At 40.4% G+C, this 27,699-nt stretch overlaps 1 protein-coding gene across 17 annotated transcripts in view; it reads right to left on the reverse strand.

Moving 5' to 3' along the window:
* Positions 1-27,699, reverse strand: part of TCF4 (transcription factor 4) — a 646,703-nt gene that overhangs the window by 68,678 nt on the left and 550,326 nt on the right. For all 17 annotated transcript variants that reach the window (XM_082244114.1, XM_082244117.1, XM_082244108.1 and 14 more), the window contains 3 exons: positions 18,623-18,728; positions 11,098-11,228; positions 5,894-6,026 (listed from right to left, as the gene is read on the reverse strand). In XM_082244114.1, the coding sequence (XP_082100240.1) occupies positions 5,894-6,026; positions 11,098-11,228; positions 18,623-18,728 (370 nt within the window). The remainder of the gene's footprint in view (positions 1-5,893; positions 6,027-11,097; positions 11,229-18,622; positions 18,729-27,699) is intronic.

Raw genomic sequence — 27,699 nt, forward strand, 5'->3', positions numbered from 1 at the left:
CTCCAGGAAGAATAAATCAAGCGATTGCAGACGCTCTTCATGATTAAGGTCCTCCAATCCCCTAATCAGTTTTGTTGCCCTTCTCTGGACTCTCTCCAGCTCCAACACATCCCTCCTGAGGACTGGCGACCAGAACTGGACAGAATACTCCAGATGCGGTCGGACCAGAGTTTTATAAAGTGGAAGGATTATAGACTTATCTCTGGAATACATACCTTTCTTTATGCATAGTGTGTATGGCCCTTTAGACCCTCTGTTTTTTTAACGTATTTCTGTGTCGTATCTGGTCAACAAGACAGAGAGTGAGAAGGTCTCTATATTGGAACCATAGACAAAAAGGGTTAGAATCCCTGCAAGGTTTTTACTGCCGTGTGCATCCCTGCTAGAAAGATTCCTCTCACATATACAGCAATAAAAACTTAACAGAGACTCTACCCGTTCTCTTTTCTATTCAAGACTAACAAAAACTTTTGGCTCTAGTTTATGAAATGTGATAGGTGTCCCTGAGAGACATAATTACTTTTAAATAAAAAACAATACTTAACCCTTCCTGGGCAGTGTAGCCAATAATGAAAAATAACACAGATCCTGTATTCTCAAGAAAAGTCTGTTACTAGTGCGTGGCCTGGGATGGGGTACAGAGTGGCACGGATAGTATTTACCAGAAATTGGGCACCTTCGTCAAGCAGACTGGGGCAGAGAGGTCCGTGTCAAATTGGATCATAAGAATTAATGGACAACCTGCCCCTTTTATTATCTTATCAATCTTCAGCTTGGCCAACATATTCTTTATTTTATTAATTGAATATCATTATCGCTATCTCTAAATACCTAATCTAAAACCCTAATTTTCCCTAATATACAAGATGCCCGCTGGCTGCTGGGAAATATCTGGGGACTGTAAAGCATGGCTGGGATGATAATAGTGGAAAGGTCAGACCCAAGATTAGGGGATGCGAGAGTACCCAAGGTCTTAAATGCTTGGAGGACAGGTGATCACAACCACATAAAACTTCAATGGCCAGTTTTGGACAGACTTTCCTTTTAAAATAAAAAAATAAAATGTGAAATCTTCACCCCCTCTTTTATGATTCCAACAGACATTCCCTGTGTTTACATTTCTAATAAACCAGCGCCCAGGCCAAAGACAGAGAAGGGATTTTTGTGGATTTTTGAGATTAATATAAACCATGCTGTGGAATAACACAGAACAGACAAAACTATTTTAAAGCCTGGCTGGCATTTTGCTTGAAGTTCGGCAACTGTAAGAGATGGGAAATAAAACCAACTGCAGTGGACTAAGGCTGCTTTCATGCCAGTGGCAGAGGGCCAGAAAAACATGGAGTGCAGGCTGACCAGGGTAAGAATAATACGTGATCTGGGATAGTTTATTGCCCTCAAGAAGCCCATAAATGTAGACAGTCAAACAAATATTTTTAGAGGCTGAAGCCACGACTTCTGCTGCAGAGAATGTGATTAATACAGAAAGACGGAGTGTTCTAAACACAGGACATCGTGGGTAGCAAGCAAGTCGGAAGCCTTTTCAGCATTTTCCCTAAAAAGGAATGCTTAAGAGTTAAAGAGGTGTACCAACTGGCACTCAGATGCTCCTGATATGTCAGTATGGCGGTTTTTAACATGTGGTCGTGCCGTAGCCAATCGCATTCAGTACACGAAGATTTGTCTTTTTTTTTCTCCTACGGCAATTGCAGATGTATGCATTCACTTGTTCAATATACTTGTGCTGAATGCACCTATGCCAAATAAAACTTTAAAGTGTTGCTAAACCCAGGAGCCTGCATTCGCTATATCTGGTCTCCCACAGCACACAGAACATGGAAATGAAATTATTGCCGCAAATTTAAACTGTTAAATACCTTTTCTTATCAGCAGTATATAGCAGTCTTGTGAGTTCTATCAGTGTCCAGGGGAGCATTGGTTAAAGCCTGTAGGAGGAGTATTCATTCTCTTCTAACTGTCCTATGATGCTGCAGGACCCCTGACTTTCTGTCTGGACAGTACTAATTGGTCCTGTGCTGATCACATTCACCCCCCCCCCCCAAAAAAAAAAATAAATAATACACACCAAACTAAGAATGTGCAGAGTGTCCCCAAGGCTCTGTTCTATCAGCAGATCAGCAGATGAAATGGGGACATGTCAGTAGTACCTGCCTGCTTCAGATGTAAAATGAGCAGGCAGCCTGCAACCTGCATTCAAAATATGTCTTTAAAGTGGAGTTCCGGCCACAATAGTTTTTTTTTTTAAATACTTCCCAAATAGTGATCCACCACCCTTCATTTATCCGCTAATCTGGTTTTATACAGTTTAATAACTGATTAGCAATCATAAAATCGTACTTTATAACATCTTTGTTTTGGTCACCCGAAGCCGCAGTATGTAAAGGTATGCCCTGCTTCCTGGTTCTAGCTGGAGGGGGCAGATGAATGCAGCGCAAAATCTCGCGCATGCCCAGTACTATGCGATCGGCATAGTAAGGGTTTCCATAGGGACGCCTATCATCACGTTATTTCCTGTTTGCAAATAATGCGATGAGAGGAGCGGCCGGCCGCCTACGTCACTGCCCATTGCCTCCTGGGAGTTTTGAGTAAGAGCTCCCAGGACGCATTGCAGGACAGGAAGTGACGTCGCGGGCCGCGGCCGCAGAGGGAGGAAGTGGAAGAAAGGTGAGTATATTTTTCTTCAATAACAAGGTAAGTAAACAAAAAAAAAATCGTAACCATCCATTTGTTTTTCAGGTGACCAAAAGCAAGCGGATGGCCCAAAATCGATTATGTCGATTTTGTGGCCGGAACTCCACTTTAATCTTTTGGGTTGGATGATGCTGGGCATCATTTAACCTGGAAGACTGAGAACATCGTGTGACAAAAAGTAAGTGCTGTGGAGGAAAGCTGATTAAAGGTCAACATTACAACGAGAGCCTCTCTTTTTTTTAACTCCATATACAAAAAATTAGCATGGAGCTGGGCATTAAATCTCCAGCAACATGGTTCTGAGTGGACACACTCTCTAAAGCCTGATTCCAACCAAACATAAAAAAGTTTGGTTTTTAATGAAGTGAAGTTCAGCTTTGTTTGCCTTCACCTGCAACTTTGCTACTCTAAGGTGGGGTTCATATGGCATTTGCACAAAAATTCCGGCATGTCTGAGGTTGTTAACAAATGCTCTTAAATGATGTTAGAAATGTTGAACATGGTGCAGTTAGTTTGTATTGATTGTAAATGATACCACCCCAGCACACTGCAGAGAACACTGAGCCATTGGACACAGAGAACGGGCTCACTTTCTCTAACATTCCATCCACAGGCGCACACAAATATGCTCCAGGGCCAATTTGGTAACAAGCCAATTAAAGAGAACTGGTTGCAGAGCAAAATACATTCGCTCTATAAGAAAGCTTTGTAGGAGGCATTCATCTTATGACTCCTGTGCTGCACAACAGTTCTAAGGCGGTGAAGCTGCACAGATGTTTTAATTTTTACTGACTTCTTTAAGACCTGGTTCACACCTATGCGTTTTTCAGAAATGCACTTCAGTCCATTTAACATGGTTTCCAAGTGGGTCACATTTACACCTGTGCCTTTTTCACCGGAGCGGTTTTTGAAAAGGGTCAGGGACTTTTTCCTGCAGCAGGTTGAGTTTTTGGTTCCATAGACTATAATGGAAACGCATCAAAGACACAGTACTTGCGTTTTTAAATGTGAATGGACTGCGTTTTTGCTGGTTTCTCCTGCAAGACAACAGACACCTCCCAAAAAAGAAAAATACATAAAAAAAAAACATTAAAAACCCGTCAAAACGTATGAAAAAAAAAACGCATCCAGAAAATGCATCAACCTCAACCTGCATAGGTATGAACCAGGCCTGAAGCAAAGTGATAATGAAAAAAACCTAAGTTGTCATTAGAGACCTCCTACTTCTAAAAACACTGTGGGGTTGATTTACTAAAACTGGAACGCTTAAAGTGTTACGAAGCCCACAGCAGTAAAATCAGTCTGTATATGCAGTAAAGCATGCTTGTTATACTCACTGTGGAACCTAAGGGGTTAATCCTCTGCATTGCATAAAAAGACTGTATGATCCTATCTTCTCTGACCCTCCCCTTTTTCCAGAGTCCCCAAACCATCTCCTGATTAGACAGAGCCTTTGGAGTCACTCTGCACACACTCAGTTTGGTGTGAATTGCTAGAGATTTTTTTTTTGTGAGGGTGCATGTGATTGGCACAGAGCCCATCAGCAATGTCCAGGCAGAGGGTCAGGGGTAATGCAGCCTCACAGCATAGTCAGAGTAGAATGAAAACTCTTCCTACAAGCTTTAACCAGACACTGATAGAAGTCACAAGAGTGCTATATACTACTGATAAGAAAAGGTATAACAGTTTGTATTTACTAAAACAATTGCATTCCTATGCTCTGTGTACTGTGGGAGACCAGATATAGTAAATGCAGGCTCCTGGGTTTAGTAACACTTTAATTGAACAAGCTGAAGTTAGAAGCTGATTGGCTACCAAGCACAGCTCCACCAGATTTAGCAAATCAAACTCCGTCTGTCTATTATTGTAATCCTCTGGCTTCATTACATTCTGAGTTACGGACCCCAAAACATAAGCAGGTCAGAAGTTATGAATTCACTTGCTGCGTATTTGTTCTGGATCAGAAAGTAATGCAGTAGATACCCATAATATGTGTAGATCTAAGGGCAGTGGTTCCAATACCTGAAATTGTGGCCGCTGCGCTGCCGGCACGATTCATATTGTTGCTGTCCATGGATTGGTTGTTTGATTTATTTAGGGTGAAGTCAGCCGCCCGCATCCCCATTAGAAGTCTTTGCAGACGAGCGCGTAGGGTACGGCGTGCTGACGTCACCACGCTGCCCTGGGGAACGGGCTACACGAGAGCCGGCCGGCTTGTTATATGCGATTCTTTCTCTTCTACAATGTGAGTGTTATTTTAAGATTTATTGAATAAAGTCTGTACGGTATTATACTATCTAGTCCCTCTTGTCTTCTATGATGCTTTGAGGTCCACCCTGTGGCTAATATCGGTATCACCATCCTTTTGGCTGTGTCTTGGAGGCTTGTTGCTGCTGAGATCCTGTTTGAGTGGCGCTGTGAGGAATCACCAGTATATGCTCATTTAACCTTTCATCTGGTAAGGAGATATGCGTGTCTCCTGTGTGCAGCACTGTGGCGATTAGCCTATTGGATTCTTTCACTCCACCGATTTTGGAACTCATCTCTGGGACTTTATGACTACTTTATGAACTTTATGAACTTTTTTGGTTACGATTTCTGGCCAATTATCTATTCATGATATTGTGTTATTTTTGTTCATATATAAGTTCACCCTGCTATGCTTATGATCAACATATCTATATATTGATTTCGCTTTGAGTGCATATCTGACACCTGTTGCCATTTTTGTTCCACATTAGAACATTATCATTCATTAGCGAGATCGGTGCATTACACCTATCAGGTTACATTAGCGCGGCTTTTTCTATTTTATTACTTGTGGTTGGTGCTGTCTCACCTGAAGCTGCAGCTTTTTAGTAAATTATTAGTAGTTTTTAGTATATTATTAGCGCGGTTATCTCCTTTTATACTAGATACCAATAACAGCCAGTCAACTAGCAATTTTAGCATGAAATCTCATGACATCCTAACCTATAGGTTACTGTGGAAGAGAGAACAGGGAAGACAGTTGACAACCGTACATTCACTGCGTCAGTCGATTTGGGCAAGTTGCATAAGAAATGGGCAATTGTCTCCAATGAAAACACGTCTTTCTATGACTAACCTTATGCTTTAATGTAAACACTCTATATTAAAAAAATAAATTAGTTAAAATTGGTAATACAAGGAAAAAACTTACACATAATACTTTCTGTTCCATTGGCAGGCGGTGTACAGGAAGAGGCGTTATAATGATTTGTGCTGCTACGGTGAAATGTGGACATTGGAGGAAGACTAGAATTGATGTCCGTTGAAGAGTGTGATGGATAGCTCTGTAAAATTTGATAAACAAGGACAATATTCAGCCATGCATAAGACAATTAACCATCTCACAATGACAGAGTGCATTATAAACACTAACAGTCTTTATGTTTTGACTTTTCCCCATCGGTTTTTTAAAACTTCTTTGTAATTTTGTCAGGTTCCCATTTGAAGATGTAAGCCATCCACTATGGTTTGTTTGTAACTCTGTCAAACCTCTAAAACTACCCAATAAATTATAGCATGCATGTCTCCGAAAAATGACCATCTTGTGAAATCAGCAGAATTTTATTTCTTTTTTTTTTTTTTTTGTGTGAACTGACCATGAAACCAAAAATACAAAAACTTTAAAGAATGAGCATACCTTTGGAAAATTATCCCTATTCACATAGAGTCCGTCCCCAAATAGAAACATGCAGTATATCAACTATGGCGATTTTGGCTCTGAGGAAGAGGGTCCTCCCTCGAAACGCGTAAGCAACATCAGGTTTTGAGGACGCCATCACGCTATCCAGCAGTAGAGAAGTGTCCTAGAAGCGAGCGGTGCCCATTTCCTATATGCTTGTTCATATGCTATGTTTGTGAGTATATTGTACGCTACGCTTCTTTGATTTTAATAAACTTTTAAGTGGTAATGCACAATGTCGGTGCGCCCTTCTCTTGTTGTTTTCTTGAATGGAAGTCACACCTGTACTTCACAAAAAGGGTAGTGGTCCTATAAGGACAGAGGAATGGGCCAGGGCTTCTACTTGATCTTATAATGGCCAAGCACAAACCCTACCTCCATCCTTATGGAAGTATCACCTCTGTCACTAGGGGAATGACCTCTACAACATTAAAGTTATGCCTTGTCCACGTCACCCCACAATTCAATAAGGCCACCTCAGTAAGGGTGCATTAGCACATGGGTAACTTTAAAAATAAAGCTGGAGAAAGATTATACCCAATACTCCATATGCACAAGGAAGGGGGGGAGGGGTTGAGATAACAGTGGTAATAGCAGACACCTGTACCTTAGGGAGACATTTTAAAATATATAGAATTATGGTCTTTAAAGTTCATGTGTATCATTATTTTAGCAATGATAGCAACTGGAAAAAATAAATATATATTTGAGCATTTTTGCCAGGTTGCTCCAAAAACAGTCACTGTAGTGTACTGTTAATTATTGTTTCAGAAATGTCCGCAGTTTTTGGTAGTACTGCAGGTAATACATAGTTGCCATGTGTTCCAGGTCCCTCAGGACAGTGCCATAATTTAGAAACCTACTCTGGAGGGCTCCCTGTCCATAGTTGCCATATGTCCCAGGTCCCACAGGACAGTGCCATCATTTAGAAACCTACCCTGGGATGATCCCTGTCCACAGATGTCCCAGGTCCCACAGTAAAGTGCAAACATTTAGAAACCTACCCTAGGATGCTCTATGTTCATAATTGCCATGTGTCCCAGGTCAGCACCTTAAATTAGAAACCTGCCCTGTGGTAGTCCCTATCCAGCATACTGTCCAAAAGTTTCAGGATCACTCTGACTCACTATGACTCCCCTATTAGTGCTGGACTTATGGAGAACCCAGCAAAAATCAATCAAGGGTCTTTATCCAATTTTTCTTCTTTCATCCAATGGAATACCCAGGGCTGTATTGAGACATGATACTGCCCTGGACTCAGCTAAATGTTGGCCACCCTTCAAAAAAACCCCACCATCCCACCTCTGTGACCAAGCCCCGTTGAGTGGGGTGAAACATGTCAGGGGGACGTGGCTGGAGCGACGCTGGCTGAGGCCACATTCATCTACCTACTATTGCACTGGGTTGGTGAGCAGCGCCCTCTCTGCTCTTTAGAAATGTTCTTACACCTCTAAATGATGCCAGCTCCCTTCACTGCAACCGGGAGATCACTGTTTCAGCTTAGAGTGGCATTGCAAGTTTGATTTGAACCCCCACCACCCGTTTCATATGAGTATTTTAGTAGACACTGCTGCTAGAATGTGCTATTGGAGGCACCATAAGTTCTCCTTCATAAATATATCTACTTCCCAATTGTATAAATCGCCAATAAAAAAATCCCCTTTTTTTAAAGTTCTTTTGATGAATTAAAGTGGAACTTCACTCTTCCAATCAACATTTATTTTTAATCCTCATGCTGCTATCATTAGTAAATAGATAGGAAAATATATTATATTTACTTATTTTAAACTTTTTTATTACATTTCTTCAGTAACTTCCTGGTTTCCTGCCTAGGCAAATGATGTCATACATCTCAGGAGTCTTCAGGAGGGGAGGAGAGGAGGAGGGGTTTTCTCAGCTAAGCACACTCTCCTGCATGCATACTTGAGCTAAGTGCAGGAAGTAAATACTGCATTAATTATTTGCCCTTACTTAAGATGGCCACATCCAGAAATGCTAGAGGGGTGCTTTTCAAAGTGATTTCTCACCAAAATAAAGCATGGAGACAGGGATGGATAGGGGAGTTTGCTTTGAATATTAAAAATGAATTAAATGGCGTTTTTAGTTTGTGGTACTCAGATGCAGCGAAGATCCACTTTAAGCCACAGATGCTCACAGTGGGACAGAAAAGAGAACCAAAGTAAAAAAGAAATGTTTATGATTAAATTTGTAAATGTCAATGTGACCCCATCTAGCTCTGCAGCCACAGGCACTGACTCTTTATAAAGAGTGTCCTGGTAATAATTTCTTGATTGATTTTTACAGAATCCTGTCTTTTTTACTAGAGAAACAAGTATCACTGCCCTCAGTTTCAATCATAATCTTGACTCTTTAAATACTATATTGATTGGTTTTCTCATAAACAATTATACAGATATTTCACCTAAACCTGACACCCAGTCAGGGTTAATTTATTTTGATTTGTCTGAAGAATAGATGTTTGATGAATTTTTGAGGAACTTGATTATGTTACTGATTTGGAATTGTGGACTGGGGAATTGATTTAGCAGTAGATTTTTTATGTATTTATGATCAAATCTAATATTTATTATGGCAGATGAACTGACTGTTATACGTTGTGATTAACTATAGATTCACTGGGTATTGGGAATCTTTGCATTACTTTGTAATTTTGGTTTTACATTCAGAACTACAGACCTAGATCCTTTTGCGATGGATCATGTTTTTTTTACCTACATGGCACAGTTTTGGCTGGAGGCACTGGGGGAGATTTACTAAAACTAGAGCACACAGAATGTAGTGCACCTGTGCATAGTAACCAATCAGCTTCTTAGGTTTTATTGGCAAAGCTTAATTTAACAAGCTGAAGTTAGAAGCTGATTGGTTACTATGCACAGCTGCAGTAGATTCTGTGTGCTCTAGTTTTAGTAAATCAACCTCATTGTGTTTAATATTAAATTTGAATTGGCTTTAATTATTTTATGGGAACAGTTCAGTAGGCTTGATTTGCCTTAACTGGAGTTAATAACTGATATATCAGTCCATTAAATAGAATTCTGTGTGTTTAGACAGGTTAGGCAACATGAGAGTCTAAGCTACTATTTCCGACGGGGTCGAGAATACAACTCAATATGAGCATACATGGTAATCCATGAGGAATAAATGTGAAAAACTTTTGAGAAAGCCCATTGGGTGCTACGCGTGAAGTGCGCGGTGACGTAATCACGCCAGGACTAGGTGGAGCTGTGTATGCAGAGGATTGTATTGTGAAATGCTAGTTTTTTTTTTAACTTCTGTAATGTGAGTGGACTTTTATATGGAAGTAAATATATATATATATATATATATATATATATATATTTATTACATTTACATATATATAATAAATGTATTAAGCGATTTGCACTATGGGTCTTTCCTCTCGCCTCCTATTTGATTAACACCACGCTGAGAGCTGCTCAGAGCCACGGTTTTGGAGTGTACGGCCAGTGGAAGCGGTGGCACTTATAACACTGCAAAGTGCATATAGACCTCCTTTAATTAGTGAGGTCCATTCAAGTGGGTAAAAAGTAGGGATCGACCGATTATCGGCAAAGCCGATATATCGAGGGCCGATGTGCACTTTCCCCCCCGATATATCAGAATCGGCCCCCGAGGTTACCGATATTGCCGATATTTCAGGAAAGTGCTTGTACCGGAGTGATGCCTGCAGCTAGAGGCATCACCCCGGTACTGGCGTCCATAGCCGACGATCGGCTGTCTTGTAATGACAACCGATGCGGCTGAGAAGCCGCTCGGCTGTCATTTACAAGGAGCGGGATGGGACGTCCCCCCTCCTCCCGCCGCCTTCTGTGGCTCGCCCGGGTCTCCCGTCCTACAGGAAAACCCGTGCAACCAGCCTGCATGGCCGCCGAAGACTCGATCAAAGCCGCATTCGGCTCTGATCGTGTCTCCATGCCAAAACCCGGAAGTGATGGCATGAGTGACATCACTTCCGGGTACTGTCTGGCGCCAGATTAAAAAAAAATTACAGCATTCAAAACAGCCAAACTTGGCGTTTTGAATGCTTTTAAGTGTAGAGGAGGGGTTTGGGGTCTTTAAGACCCCCAGATCCCTCCACAAAAGTACCTGTCAAAAAAATAAATAAATAAATATTTTTTTTTTAAAATGTACAAAAATATTGGCCAATATCGGCCGATACCGATATGCATTGGCCAAAATATCGGTATCGGCAACGAAAAACCGATATTGGTCGATCACTAGTAAGAAGACACCCATAGGTGGTGTGAAGGGAACTGTGGTGATCAGAGGCAATTACTGAAGAATTTCTGGTGTATGGGACTGCACCCCTTTTTTTCACAGACATTGAATAATTTATTGATGGATTGTATATATATTTAAAAGAAAAGATGGACTCACGTTATTAATTAATTTATTATACATAAATTATTTTTACACTATTTTCAGATATTTATTTATGCACTATAATTTGAATGCACTTTATTGAAGTAGAGCGCTTTACTTTTTTGTGACTATAATCCATGCGGAATAAGAATGCGCTACTACAAAAATTTAAAAGTGGAGATTCAGATTCTTACAAATGCCCATTACATACTGGTTCCTTTTAAGGTCGAATTTGATATGATGTCAGTTTTGTCTTTGATAACTGCACTTACCAAACGGTCATGTGGATGTATGTTGCAGTAGCTGCTTGACTGTGGAATATGAGAAGAGTTGCCCAGCATTCCCCCATAACCAGCTTGGTTCATACCACTCGAACTCCAAGGATCACTGCTGTGGTGACCATCTGGAAGGAAACAGAAAAAAAAAAACAGTTAAACATTTTACAAGGTAAACTGTATTCCTTAGCATTTACTGTATAGTAGGGAACAAAGGAGGAGATTTGCTTAAACTGGTGTACACAGAATTTGGTGCAGCTGTGCATAGTAACCAATCAGCTTCCAGGTTTTATCGTCAAAGCTTAACCGAACAAGCTGAAGTTAGAAGCTGATTGGTTGCTATGCACAGCTGCACCCGATTCTGTGTGCTCCAGTTTTAGTAAATATCCTCCATAGAATTGCAGCATTCCTTGTATTCCTGAGAAGATACTACGTTTTTCCAGTTAACTGAATAAATGGCATGGAGAGATCATACCGACAGGTTCATTTTGAATTGCATGGAAATTGTAGTAAACAGCAATATTCTGAGACAGGAGTTGAGAGACATTACAGTAGATTCTGTCTCAGAAAACCTGCCTCTGGTATCTTTTTGTGCACAGGATCAAAGTACAGGAGAAGTATCCAAACAAGGTTAAGTCTATATTAGAGAGAGCTACCGTGTGAGTAAATGCTAGGGTAACAAGGAGGTTAGGTGTTAAAGTGGTAGTAAACTCAGTTTTACCACTTGTTCCTACAGGTAAGCCTATTATAAGGCTTACCTGTAGGTACTGTGATAATCTCCTAAACTTGCACTGTTTAGGAGATTATCAGAGTGCACGCAGCTGGTTTCGTCACCGACGCATACGCTTTGAAGGTCCAGCATACCGTGCCGGACCTTCAGAGCCCGTTCCGTAAACGGGAGTGACGTCATCCCGCACACATCTACAGGAGTGATCTCATTGTGACCACGGCCACTCATGTAGCCAGAGAACGCAAACCCTGAAGGAAGACCAATAAAAGTGATAAAAAAAAGAAACAGTGTAAAAAATGTTTGGGGGTTCGAAGTAACTTTCTAGCAAAAAATTTAGATCTTTACATGTATATGAGAAGCGGCAGAATTGGCTTGGTAGGGAAGGTGTAGAGTGTATGTGAACCCTAACAATGATCATCTCTGTTTTGCTACCTTTTGGTCTGGTAAAATTACAATTAAGAGATTTTTGTTACATCTTTTTGTAATAAGTACAACAAAAATCCATTGAGACTATCAGAAATTCATAGCTGTTCTGTGTTATATTGATTCCCCATTCACACTTGTGAATAGGGCTATTACCGATTGCATATGGGAGCCATTAGCTGCAGGCGGCAACCCCATTGAAAGCAAAGGGAGGCTGAAAGCTCCCTCAGCTAATCATGGCTGCTCGCATGATTGGCCCAGGACAGTATACGCTGGGAACTCCCACTGGCTCTCCCGCATGTAATCGGCAACATTCCCATTCACAAATGTAAATGGGGTCTAAGTCTAATTAGTTAGAGAGAGGGAGGGTTAGAGCAGCTTAAGTAAATCAACAGGTATCTATCTACCTGTACTCGCAGGGAGAAAAAAAATTCCCCTCTGGGTGATCTATGTACTTTGCAAGATTTTGAACAAACTTTGTTGCAAATTCCTACCTTACGATATCCTGAAGAAATTGCTCTTTGTTTGTGTTACATCTCTTTGTAAAAGAATAAAAATGATTGAAAATGAAAAAAAACATATTGGCAAAAATACCTTTGCTTTGTTATGGTAATATTCACTACCATGTTTAAGGGAGTGTTTGTATTACATGTCTTTGTAAAAGAACACTAATTATTGGAAATTAAATAGCTGTTTGTTTGTCTGTGAATGTGAATTGAAGTGTTTTTTTAATTATTAATCAGCTGCTGCCCTTGCTGGATTCTAAAGAGGACAGCTGCAGGGTCTGCATCCCTTTAGACATGATTTCCCTGTGAGTATCTCACCAAAAACATTTTTGTTGCAGGGGATACCTAAAATCTGACTTGTATCTTAGTGCAGACTTCTGGGAAAATCAGTAAGCCAATCACAGAAACAAGAAATGACATGTCTGGGGGGGGGGGGGGGTTGTGTTCTGTAAATTGCATTGCATTTTACAAAAAATTACAGTGCGACAAATTGAAAAATAAAAGTAATTTGTAATAATATTTAATTACAATATAACTTGTGTGTAGCAATTGTATATGCTATATATTTTTTTTATTTGATGTTTTTTTCTTATGAATGTGGAGTTACCCTATAATTTAACGTTTGCATTTTATTTTTACTTTACATAGCTGCCAACATTTTCCTGTTTCATAATGATATCATGTAAACAAATGCTAAAGTATATAAGACACACCATTTTAAATAATTCTTAGTAAAAAAAAAAAAATTTCCGAGGGCTTTACTGCATAGAACTTACTACTTACAAAATAAAACCTGCTTGTTTCACTTATATTATTGTGGGTCTGTTATTAAAAAAATATATATATATATATATATATATATATATATATATATATATATTCTATTCTTACTGGTGTATTTATTATATATATTTCATGAAAATAACTCAAATCTGAGCAATTCATCAGATAAAAAAACTATTATTATTGTTTTGGTTTTGATTTTGGTTTCTCATCAAAACCCCAGGTGCACGTTTAATCAGATAAGCGGGTATAGGATGATGTTCTGATATGAAATTGAATATCTTCTCCTGATTGTGTGAAAAAGCCCAAAAAACGACTTGTCGTATTGTCTAAAGTTCCTCACAATTAATGTTCATCTGTGTTGAGGTAAAGAGGATTTCAGCTTTAGATGTTTCCGCCAATTTAATTTCTTTGTCAAGCCCACTCACCCCCAGTTTGAACTTCCCCATTGTAAAAAGGCTTGTCCAGCTCTAGTCCTCCAGCTCTAAGTCCTCCTGCTAAACAGCTTATCAACTGAATTTACTGTCCTCCTTTGTAAATATGGCTCTAGCTTCCCTGTTTAATTTTTCTTTACCAATTAAAAAAGCTGGCAAGCGTGGCCCATTCTAAAATCCATAGTTATGGTGCCAAATTTAGAAAAGACTGTTTCAGTCCTGGATTTGCAACAATTAAAGAGATTTCAAAGTTCCCTCTTCAGAGAGAACTATAAACCCTGTGCCAAGTTGTATTTGTGAAGCAAATTATGTAATTTACAAACTTTATTCACTCAATTACAACTTCACAAGGGGCAGTCGGCTAAGTCGCTCACTGTCCAAGAAGGACAACGTTTTAGACGTGCCTGGATGCTTTTTATCGCAACAGTCAAGAAATCCTCACAGTAAATGGTGGCCACAGATATTAAGCAAGGGCTGGAAGTGTGTTCACAAGCCAACCAAAAACAGATTTATTTTTATAGATGCATGGATAAACATGTATAGATGGCTTGTATTTATGAATACAGTCTCATGACAAGAAAGAATTGTGACTGGCTACAAGGCTACAACCTGATCTGTTAAACTTTCCACCCCATGAACAACTGGTTGGAGATGTTGACTTAGGACTCTTTCTTTGCCTAATCCTGACGAAATTTGAAATGGTGATCGATCATTGAAAGAAGAAACTATTAACTAATAAAAATGTTATCATTTGTACCGATGTCAATCTACTCTTTGTGGGTCTGTCATTTAAAAAAAAAAAGTATATATATATATATGTGTGTATATATATATCTATATATGTATATATAGATATATATATATATAGATATATATATATATATATATATATATATATATATATATATATATGTATTATATATATATATATATATATATATATATATATATATATATATATAGATATATAGATATATATAGATATATATATATATATATATATATATATAGCTTTTCTTACTGGTATATTTATTATATATATTTCATGGAAATAACTCAAATCTAAACAATTCATCAGATAAAAAACTATTGTACATATAAATAATGTTACCTTGAGAGAAGGCTGGATGTCCATACAATCAATAGATTCTGAGAAAGAGACAGCTGAATTCTTAAACAAATCTAGACTATCCCTCTAGATGTCAAGCTTGGCCTCATCCCCCCCATGTCTCCCTTTTGGTAAATAAGGTTGCCTATCATATTAATGGGCCATAAATTCCAGACAAAAGGTACAGCTGACTTGACTTCTAGAGGGAAGTGAAGATTTGGTTAAAACTTCATCACGTGCCTGGTAAAGGGGTCCTGCACGGCCCCAAAACGTTGCACTCTTCTGCTGTTATGTGTTCACTTTGAATAAAAATGTTGGGGTATTACTTGAAGATCCTTGGTTTTCTGGCAATATTTACATTATTTTGTTCAAAATACGGTCACCTATCCTATTGGTGGGCCATTGGAAAGCATTGGAAAAAGTAAATTAAGGAAAAAAGGTTGGGACTTTGAATGAGGTGCGTGAAAATTGGAAAAAGTAAAGCCAACTTGACTTCTAGAGGGAAGCCAAGATTTGCATAAAGCTTCATCACATGCATGACGAAGGGGTCCTGCCTGAACTTGAAAAGTTGCACTTTTCCGCTGTGATGTCATCACTTTGAATACAATGTTGGGATGTTACTTGAAGATCCTTGGTTTACGTAAATTTTTGCTAAATAGGGTTACCTATCATACTAAGGGACCATTGGATAGTAGCGAAAAAAGGTAGAGCCAACTTGACCTATAAAGGGAAGTCCAGATTTACATAAAACTTTAGTAGCCTATACCTCGATCAGGATCTACTGCATATATTGCATGATAACTTTCAAAGAATGGCAGCAAGTAATGAAGAGGGGGTTGGCAGAAATAAAATCATTACTATTATAGCAATACTTATAACATGAACGTTATAAGGAGGGAAGTGAAGATTTGCTTAAAACTTCATTACGTGCCTGGCAAAGGGGTCCTGCACGGCCCCAAAACGTTGCACTCTTCTGCTGTTATGTGTTCACTTTGAATAAAAATGTTGGGATATTACTTGAAGATCCTTGGTTTTCTGGCAATATTTACATTATTTTGTTCAAAATACGGTCACCTATCCTACTGGTCGGCCATTGGAAAGCATTGCAAAAAGTAAAGCCAACTTGACTTCTAGAGGGAAGTCAAGATTTGCATAAAGCTTCATCACATGCATGACGAAGGGGTCCTGCCTGAACTTGAAAAGTTGCACTTTTCCGCTGTGATGTCATCACTTTGAATACAAATGTTGGGATGTCACTTGAAGATCCTAGGTTTACCTAGATTTTTGGTAAAAAAAAGGTTACCTATCATACTAATGGACCATTGGATAGTAGTGAAAAAAGGTAGAGCCAACTTGACCTATAAAGGGAAGTCCAGATTTACATAAAACTTTAGTAGCCTATACCTCGATCAGGATCTACTGCATATATTACATAATAACTTTCAAAGAATGGCAGTAAGTAATGAAGAGGGGGTTGGCAGAAATAAAATCATTACTATTATAGCAATACTTATAACATGAACGTTAACAATTTGAGTTATTAATGTAATGTTCATCCTAAAGTAACTTTGGATGTGACTTTCAGTTTCATATTTCATAAGAGTGTATTTTATATAAACATCTGTAGACTGTCCCTATAGTTGGCGGTCTGTGTATTAGCTAACATCTGCAACATCTGGCGCATCAACGGCTCAGATTACAGGATAAATCATGTAGAAAGTATGTCATTTTCAATCAGCCTCCGCAGACTGTGAGGAAGAGAAACAGTAAAGCCCAATCACTGTTCAGTACTATTTAGAAAGCAGAGCCAACACATCTAATAGGCAAACATGACCGCCTCCATGGACAATTGCAAAGGTGAAAAATAAATTACAAAAACCTTAATACACTTTGACAAGCGTATTCGAATCGGATCATGAGAGGTACTGTAAATAAAAAACCCAAAAGGTATCAAAGATGATAAAATGCCTTTAAATACTGATCATATAGCATAAATTGCCTTTCATGAGTCTGTTGATCTAACACAGCCTTTTTCAACCTTTTCAACAAAGGGGAACCCTTGAAATAACTTTCTAGTCTCAGGGAATACTGCTAAAATGACTATATCTACAACTCAGGATACATTAGTGTGACGGTCAGTAGAAAGAGTGCTTCTTATATTTGTTGTCATTGGGAAGAACTATCCTCTTACAGATAGCTAAAAAGATTAATGGTATCAGTGGGAACTTATCTGAGAGGCAGAAACTGCCCATTGCTCAAAGAACCGCTAGCAACCTCTAGAGGAACCCTAGTAAAGCCCTGGTAGAAAACCCTGATGAAACCCTGGTAAAGAAACCCTGATCTAACAAGGGTCAGAGAGCAAAGTGCTCACAAAGCTTACTGGCAGTGGACAGCACAGGGAAGAGCTCAGCAGAGTGATAATGCTCTTTCATAGTCTATTGGGCAGGCAGGTGACATGCAGACTAGCAAAGGAAACCATGGTCGCATACTGCTAGCTATGCTATCTGTCAGGGTTGTCTTGATCATAAAGCGGACTGAACAGAATTAAAAATCCTTTGGCTGAAACAGTCTGCAGGTATGTATTTCAAAGTTGTATTTAGCTGTTTAGCTACAGCTAACTCTTAAAGTGGTTGTAAAGACGGAAGGTTTTTTACCTTCATGCATTCTATATATGAAGGTAAAAACATTCTGCAAGTAGTTTCCCCTGCAGCCCCCCTTTCCCAATTCTTACCTGAGCCCGACCCAGCAATGTGTACAAGAGCAGCTGATCTCCCAGGTCTCTGCCTCCTCATTGGCTGAGACACAACAGTAGGACCGATTGGCTCCCACTGCTGTCAATCACAGCCAGTGAGGAGGGAGCGGGGGCAGGGCTGAGCCCCATTCTGTGTGCCCTATGGACACACAGAGCGGGGATCGGGAGCGAGCATGCACAAGTTCCCCCAGAACAAGTGGCTTGCTATAGGGACACTCTGTGGGGGAGAGGAGCCCAGAGCATCAGCAGGGATTCGTGAGAAGAGGAGGATCAAGGCTGCTCTGTGCAATACCATTACACAGAGCGAGTAAGTATAACATGATTGTTATTTTGAAAAAAAGAAAAAAAAATTAGGTCTTTAGCAACCCTTTAAGACAATTTCTATAGCCAAAAATAAAATGATTCTCATTGTTTGTAATGGACAGCACATACATCTTTCTCTACACTATTTTTTCACTAAGAGTCGGTTCACACTGGGGCGACATGACTCCTTACTACTTCGGGGGCGACTTGTGCATTACCATGCACCATGACTTCGGAGCGACTTGCAGGGACTTCACATAATGGAAGTCTATGCAAGTCGCTCCGAGGTCGCCCCGAAGTAGTACAGGACCCTTTTTCTAAGTCTGGGCGACTTGTGTTGCTCCTATTAGAACGGGTCCTGTAGCGGTCAATGGACTGCGAGGGAGCGCGACTTGTCAGGTTGACAAGTCGCCTGACAAGTCGCGGCAATGTGAACCGGCTCTTAAAGTTAAAAAAAAGGTAAACACAAATAAAAAGCCATACCTTGCATGAAGAAGGAGCTAGGGAAAGTGCTGGAGGCTGGCTTCGAGGATGGGTAACCTGGTGAATCCCTATTGTAGTCGGCAGTGCTTGCTGAAGGGGCATAAACCTGCAAAAATACAAAAAAAAAAAAATGATTGAATATAAAACGTACACAAAACAAACAAAGAAAGTGAATACATAACTGCATCAATCATACAAATGGGATATACATAAGCCTGCAAGAATTTAAATGAATCCTGACTTGTCTCTGTATCAAGTTAAAAAGCAGGCAGAAGCACCATCTTGTAATGGATCAACGTTTCAAGAAACCACAACATCAGTCACTGACTATTTCACATACAATTATTAACCACTTTAGCCCCAGCCCTATTTCGGACACTTTTTGTTCACAAGTTAAAACCAGTATTTTTTCCTAGAAAACTACTTAGAACCCCCAAACATTATATATATTTTTTTAGCAAAGACTCTGGAGAATAAAATGTCGGTCATTGCAAAATTTTTTGTCACGCGGTATTTGCGCAGCGGTCTTTAAAACGCCATTTTTTTGGAAAAAATTTGAAAAATCACATTTCACTGCAGTTAAAAAATACTAAACAGTAAAGTTAGCCCATTTTTTTTGTATATTGTGAAAGATGATGTCACGCCGAGTAAATAGATACCAAACATGTTACGGTTTAAAATTGCGCCCCCCCGTGGGATGGCGACAAACTACGGTCAATAGAGATCTCAATCTGCGACGCTTTAAATTTATTTAACGGTTACCAGTTTAGAGTTAGAGTGTAGCTCTTTTTTTTTAATTATTGCCCACGCTCTGGCGATCGCGGCGATACCTCACATGTGTGGTTTGAACAGCGATTTCATTTGCGGCTCGACTTGCGTATACGTTTTTTTTTGTGCGCGAGCTAACGGTGACGGGGACGGCTAAATTTTTTTTTTTTTTTTTTTCCTATTTATTTTTTCTTTTTTTTTAAACTTTATTACAGGTTTTTAAAAAAAAAAAAATCTGATCACTTTTATTGCTGTCACAAGCAATGTAAACATCCCTGGTGACAGCAATATGTCGTGACAGGTACTCTTTATGGAGGGATCGAGGGTCTAAAAGACCCTGGACCCCTCCACTACACTTCCCTGTATGCAAAACGCCGAAAACGGCATTTTTGCATACAGCCGTTTTTCAAATCTGCCGCCTTTTGCAGCACAGTAACCCGGACGTGACGTCATGGACGCCGCCTCCGGGTTACGTCATCGGAGACCCGATCGATGCCATTTCCGGCATTCATCGGGACTCCATCCAGCCGGCGGACGTGCCGGCTGGGTGCTCGGGGCTCCCGGTGGGACGGTAGCCCCGAGCAAAGCCGCGGAAGGCGGCGGGAGGGGGGGGACGTCCCCTCCCGCCCCCCCGGGTAACGATCGAGCGGCTCCCGAGCCGCATCGATCGTTACCGACGGAAAGCCGACCGTCGGCTTCAAACAACGGTACCGGGATGATGCCTCTAGCTAGAGGCATCATCCCGGTATAACCCCGCAAAGTCTGATCACGTAGAGGTTACGTGACTGGTAGTAAAGTGGTTAATATTATTATACAGAATTTATATAGTGCCAACAGTTTGCGCAGCACTTTACATACAAAATACCCTTTCCACTTTGACCACACCCCCTTGGTTCTCTGGAATTTCAGATTTAACCTGTGGCAAAGCACCGCCTGGTGAGAACTTATCGGCTGAAACCTGGTTGAATTTTAAATGACGAGGTTCTTAGAACACCAAAAGAAAGGCGGAAGTGATGCCCTGGATGCAGATTCTCAACCAGTAGAAACAATGCTTTATTTGAGCCTACTGGCTTGGATTCAGCAGCTTTCCACAAAGCCCCTCCTAGAAATAAGGGTCACCCAAATTGACAGGTCCAGGTGTAGCTGAGCCAAAATGACAAGCGATTGTCTCAAAGCAGAGTCCGATATATTGTATTTCATGTACACAAATTACAACGTTCACCAAAAGACAGCCAATATGTTTCAGGAGTCAAAAAAAATTTCCTTTACCAGGGCTTTAACAATGTATCAACACAAGGCTGCTGAATATATCAATTTAAACCAGAAAATGAACAAGTGGGTGATCATGCCTGTGCCAGCGGGAGAGCAGTACGTTTCTAAGAACAGACAGGAAGGTATTCGGGGCCATGTCCTACAAGACTGCATTCATCAATAAAATGCCACATTCAAGTGGGTTCACATGCATTTTAAACACTCTGCCTGGCATTTTGGAAGGCCCCATTTCAGGTCAGATCAGTTGTTGCAAATATTGGCTTAAAAAAAAAAGCAGTATTAAATATCCCCAAACTGCCACAATGCAATATGCCGGTGTGAACAGGATCTGTTGCAATTTGTGAAAAATTGATTTTCTCCCTTTTGAATGCATTTGATCTGCCTAAAAAATGAAATAAAGTGCCCAACAATGCATCTGATGAAATGGATCCGTGTCAGCCCTCCAACCAATGTAAACACAGCGAAAGAGACAATTAGCAGCAGAGCTTGTATTGGGCAAAGCTGTCCTTGGGTCATTTCAACAAACTAGGCCCATACACACAGCTTTTGAACTGCTATGTTAAGGTGCATTTCTAACCCTTCATAGGTACCCCATGACTTCCTAACCGAAAGACTCTATTGTCCTAAACAGCTCAACACATAAAGAAAACGCACTGCTCCGCACAGGTAGTGCTGAATGGAACATAAACTTCAGTATTTGTCTATGAAGAAGCAGCAGCTATTGCTTTCCAGAACTTTAGGGTGTTAGCAAGTCTGAAAATATACAAGGGTGATGGTACAGCTTGTCCTGTAAAGACACAAATGTAGATGCCCAAAAAAAACAACAACAACATAATAATAAAAGTAAGCCTATGTGTTTCATTGTAGCCCCGATGAAGAGAGACCCTAAAACCCCTGAAACGTGTTAGTCTTTAAAATGAACTTTGTGACCAATAAACTTTTTATGAACTGCGAGATTAGTCTGGCACTCTCTCTAAGACATTCTAAGACATTAACACCATTTAAGAATAATAACAAGAACGTAGAACAAAAATAAGAAGAAGAACCAAGAACGTAACCAGGCAATTAAGAGTTATTTATTTATTATGGGTACTTATATAGAGCTGTTAATTTTACACAGCGCTTTACATATATATTGTACATTCACATTTGTCCGTAACCCTCAAAGGGCTTAAAATCTAAGGTCCATGACACAGATTCATATGTACACATACTAGGGCAAATTTAGACAGGAGCCAATTAACCTACTGGCATGTATTTTAAATGTGGGAGGAAACCCACACAGGCACAGGAAGAACATGCAAACTCCAGACATTTAGTGCTGTGGTTAGGATTTGAACCAATGACCCCAGTGCTGCTAGGCGGAAGTGCTAATCACTTGGCCTCTGTGCTGCCCATTATACACATGATGTAGTACAGGAGCACAAACATGCATTTTTGACCCATATTTTTTTTAAATTGGAGAGCCGAAAACATGTGTACACATGTGTTTTTTAGCCTTTGCCCTTCTGATAAATGCATGATTCTGCCCACAAAGAAGCTCATGTACTTTTTCAAGCTTCAGAAGAAGGCCAACTAGCAACACCACGCCCAGGTGTGAACAGGCCTGTTGTGAAAAATAGGATTCTTCATCTTAAGCATTGTCATGCTTCAGGAATCTCACAAGAAAATGCACAGGTGTGAATAGTGCCTTACTCCAAGGGCCTAGCTATGGTCATACTGCACTAGACAGCTTTCTGTACGAAGACTCTACACCCAATCAGGATACCTACACACAACCTGTTTCAGCACTTTACCATATTCTCTATTAAAAATACAGAAAGAGATAACCTTTAATGGCCACCATAACTTAAATTATGAAGGATGCAAGCTTCCAGGATGCCTTAGATAAGGTTTTCAGGAATTTTCAGGAAAAAACTGAAGAAGGGATTTCCGGTGTCCTGTATTTTTCATAAAGGGTTTCACTCAAACACCAAACTCCAGCCTTTCCAATTCTGATTACTGCACGATTCTGCCCCAATAAAGCCCATGTACGTTTTTGAGCTTCACAAGACGTCTAACTAGCAATACACATGCTCAAGTGTGAACAGGCCAGTTGAGAAAAATAGGATTCTTATTCTTGAGCACTTTTGAAATCTCACAACAAAATCCTCTGGTGTGAATGAGGCCTTACTCCAAGGGCCTAGCTATGGTCATAGCTGGGGCCTTACTCCAAGGGCCTAGCTATGGTCATAGCTGGGGCCTTACTCCAAGGGCCTAGCTATGGTCATAGCTGGGGCCTTACTCCAAGGGCCTAGCTATGGTCATAGCTGGGGCCTTACTCCAAGGGCCTAGCTATGGTCATAGCTGGGGCCTTACTCCAAGGGCCTAGCTATGGTCATAACTGGGGACTTACTCCAAGGGCCTACCTATGGTCATCATAGCTTTAATAAACGGTATCACTTAAGCTCCAAACTTTCTATAGTAATGGGTGGCTAACACCATACAGTACTCTCCTGCTAGATATTCACTTTCAAGGATTTGGTCCACTGGGGACCAACACATACATGACTTGATGCTCAACAAACAATGATTTTCCAACAAAATGGCCACAGGAATAATGCAAACCTTACGGTGGTGGTCAGAATGCTCCTCTTTCAGACAAGTATAATGATATTTGGAATCATGCAGTTGACTTTGTCACGTGATGGTGGCCTCAGAACAATGCAAATGAGAGGTCTATTTGCTACAATTCAAGGAACCCTTACTCAGTGTGCAATCATATGACCACTAAAAACTCCTTCTGTACTTTATGATTTAAGTCAAGCTAATCAGTTCAGTAGAAGCTTAAATACTAGATCTTTATATATTTTTTATTAGTCTTCATATATTTATTTTCCAAGGCTACTCCCTTGTAACCCTGTCGAACACGTATTTATTGTGCCTTCCTATTTAAAATATAATTCCCGGAACGTGGCCATCAATAGGACCTATAATACAAACATATTAAGCATCATATAATTCCACTGGATTTCTCTCTCTTCAAAGACACATGAAAGACGACGTTAAAACCTGGATCTGTCTTAGACCACCAACACACCCTGCGTGTATCAGGGGAAAAATACATTGCGTTTCTTTTTTTATTTTCTGAAGGCTTCTTACATGCGTGCCATCAACTTAAAAGCTTGCCAAATACACATTTTCTTTCTAGTTTAGCCGAACACAAAGAGTTCCTCGGCAGCTACTAAATAAAAATAGCCCATTTATTTCTTGTTTATTCCATACATAAACACAGTGCTGTACAACAAAGGGTCGGCATCCGTACAGCTTAGTTTAAGAGTTTGTTCTTCTGTTTGGGGAAAAAATATACAAAAACATGCACATTTTTTTTAAAGCCCCCCCCCCCCCCAAATCTCTTTCTCTTTTTAAAACGTTCCTTTCCAGATGGCCAGAAAGACTGAGGCGCTGTCATCTCGGTGATGAAAATGGATACCCTCCTGCCTCCATTTTGAAGCAGGCAGCAGATCACAGAATTGGCAAGCTGCCTGCTCTGACATTCGCTTGTCACAGCAAAATGAAGGGGAAAATTCCACCAATAAAAAGACATCTGCAACATTAACCAGTTCAGTGCCTTGGGGTTAGGCACTTGGCAGCAGTCTGCGGGAGCCGGCCTGGTGACGGCATGAACTGGTTAACAAAAAAAAAAAAAAAAAAAAGGGAAAAAAATGAAAAAAGAGAGAGAAAAAGGGAGGAAAAAGGGCATAAATAAATAAAAACAAATTACGGCTGCATAGATTAACTCTCAATGTGAACCTTAAAACAAAAAAGGCAGCAGAATTTATGCTTGTAGACAGTGTGCTCTGTACTATGCATAGTCAAGACGCTTCTGACCGAGGATTACATTAGAACATGTATTAATTCACACCCCTATGAGTTTAGTACACCAAGTACTATATCATGGGTGTCCAAACTTTTGGCTTCTCTGGGCCACATTGAGTGTAGAGAAATTTTCTCGGACCGCATATAAAATATATACTATAGTTAAGGTATATAAGTAACAAATCGCCGCCGCGCCCTTACCGCGCCGCCGCGCCCCCCCGCACTAAATTAACACAACTAGAGGATGATCAAATGAAATGGAATCAGTATACGGAGGTTTACTTCTTCTGAGAGACAATAAAGGAACACTCTAACCACCATGACCACTTCAGTGATTTGAAGTGGTCATGGTGGTAGGAGTCAGAAACACTGCACATGCTCCCCTCCACTCTGAGGCAGCCTCTGCCTATCATTAGTTGGAAGCTGCTGTGGCAACAAAAAGTTGTCAGGGGGCAGTTGGCCGCATTGCATGCGGTTCTGGGCTGCATGCGGCCCTCGGGCCACAGGTTAGACATGCCTGTACTATATGCAAAGTCCACAGCAACCAATCAGAGTTCTCTTTAAATTCCTTCTACAACTCTAGGTTGGAGATAAGTAAGAACTGATTGGATGCTACTGAATACTGCACTTTGCAAGCTGCCACAGCTCACTGAGATGTTGTAAGAAACCTGCACTGAAAAATGTTTCTGCTGACCTCTTCTTCCACATATATTGTCTGGTTTTCATAGCTTCAAGTATTTCTAATCAGGAATTCTGATTTCACTGGAAGCATTTCAAATAAAATTTAGGCTAGAAACAGCCCCGAAACATGCATTTTTCAGAAGGTGGTAAATACAGCAGCAATTATTGTATGCTCAGGAGTGGTCTTCTTTAAACTCAAGGTACAAAAACTTGTATTTAAATATATCCCTCAATAGCCTCAGAGGATATAAATCCACTTTGTGTGTACTAAATGCCTTTATTAAATCAGATATTACCCTTTAAAATGATCAGTGACATTATGGTGTTGATTTACTAAAGGGAAATAGACTGTGCAAGTTGCAAAGTGCAGTTGTCCCAAAGCTTAGTAACTCACTTTGCAAAGAGTACCCAATCACATGCAGAGAAAATAAAAAAAACAGCATTTTTTCTTGCACATGATTAGATGATGGAAGTCAATAGTTTCTGCTCATTTACTAAGTTCTGGAGCAACTGCACTTGCGGAGTGCAACTGCACTTTGCAAAGTGCACAGTCTTTTCCCTTTAGTAAATCAACCCCTATCTCTGTGCTGTACATAGCCTGTGCAGAGAGCAGAGCTGTAGGAGGGACCCAGCAGGCTCCACCCACTACAAGCTGCCTGTTGAAATCCAAGAGAGGGGGCGGAGACAAGACCAGTCCCCCCCCCCCCCTCGCATAAGGAGAGAGCAGCAATATGGTTACATTTAATGAAGCTTCAACATTTAGCAACTCACATGGTTCATGATTAAAAGAGGCACATCTAAGAATGCAGGCAACTGGGGTAAAGCTGTCCACATAGACCAGCGACAGCGAACCTTGGCACTACAGATGTTTTGGAACTACATTTCCCATGATGATGCTCAAATACACTGCAGAGTGCACGAGCTTCATGGGAAATATAGTTCCAAAACCTCTGGGGTGCCAAGGTTCGCCATCAATGGCATAGACCATCCTCCGCATCACTGGCTCTCACTGCTATCAGTCTGCAAACATGACCAGGAAGACTACCCTGCAGTAGAGCGATCTGAAAGCAAGGCTTGAAGCACTCGTGGAGCGCAGTGTGGAAGGGATGACGTTGATGGCGGTGCGGAGGATGGTCTATGTCATGTGTGTCAAACACAAGGCCTGCGGGCCGAATACGACCCCCCGGGCCATTTCATGTGGCCCTCGCACCTCTCTTGCAGCTGCATGAGAGCTCCAGCCCTCCTCCAGACCCTGTGCTTTCTGCTTTCCAGCAATGCCTCTAGCTTCTTCCCAGCAACAGCACAAGGTAAGGGTGGTGCACTGTAATGTAAGGATTAGGAAGGGTGGGGGACTCAACTTCTGATGGTGAGGAGGCTCCTGACTCCTTACGTCTTAGTATGGGTAAGCGATTCTCTGGACATCTAGGTTCAATGGATAAAACTGGCCCTTTTTAGGGCAATCATATTGCTGATGCGGCCCTCGATTAAATTGAGTTTGACACCCCTGGTCTATGTGGACAGCTTTACTCTGGATGTCTGCATACTTAGATGTGTGTTTTAATCATCAACCATGTGAGTTGCTAAATGTTGAACCTTCATTAAATATAACCATACTGCTACACTTAGATGAGCCTCTCTTCTCTTTTATACTCAGTTGTGACGTGACGCTACTTGTATATCAAGACATCGCTCATTTATCAAGTCAAAGTTTGTAGAAAAAAAATGATTGTCTTGCAAAACACTCTCAAACCGAGTTACTCTCAATCCAATGTTTTATTGTATATACTTTGCGTACTCATTAACTCTAATTTTTTTAAACAATGATCAAACTAGATAGAAATGTGTGTTTTTTTCAGTTGAGTTACATTTTTTTTGGGTTGCATAAATATTTAAATAATTTTTGAAAGACAATATCACCAAAATAAAGCCTTGTTTGTCCAAACAAATGTTAAATGTAATACTTTGCAATCCTAAATGTATTGCCAAATAATAGGCCCATAGCAGAAATGTCAAAATTGCTCAATTCCAGGGGCAATATCCGTACATGGCCTATGGAACAGAGACATTTTTCTATTTCTACTAAGGGCCTATTGACTCAACAATAAATTAAAGCTTAACTGGTTAAAGTGTTAGTCCACCCTAAAACTAAAATCCCTGCATCTATAGACATCCACAATCTAACAGTAACCTATCTAGCCCTGTAAAGAAGAAATCAGTATACATACCTTTTTTGAAGCCGATCAGATCTGGTCTCCAGCGGTGGAAGCTTTGCAGAGGACACGGCCAACAATGGCTGTGAAATGAATGGGCAGTGATGTCACCCATAGACTTACTATGGGGCTTCCGTTGTCGGCTGTGTCTTCTGCACCCACCTACACAGCGAGCCACCGCTGACAGCTCGGCATGGGATCGGGTCGGATCGACTTCAAAAAGGTAAATATACTGATTTCTTCTTTACAGGGTTAGATAGGTTACTATTAGATCGCGGCTGTCTATAG

Source organism: Pelophylax lessonae (genome assembly GCF_965119305.1).
Source record: "Pelophylax lessonae genome assembly, chromosome: 1".
NCBI lineage: Eukaryota > Metazoa > Chordata > Amphibia > Anura > Ranidae > Pelophylax > Pelophylax lessonae.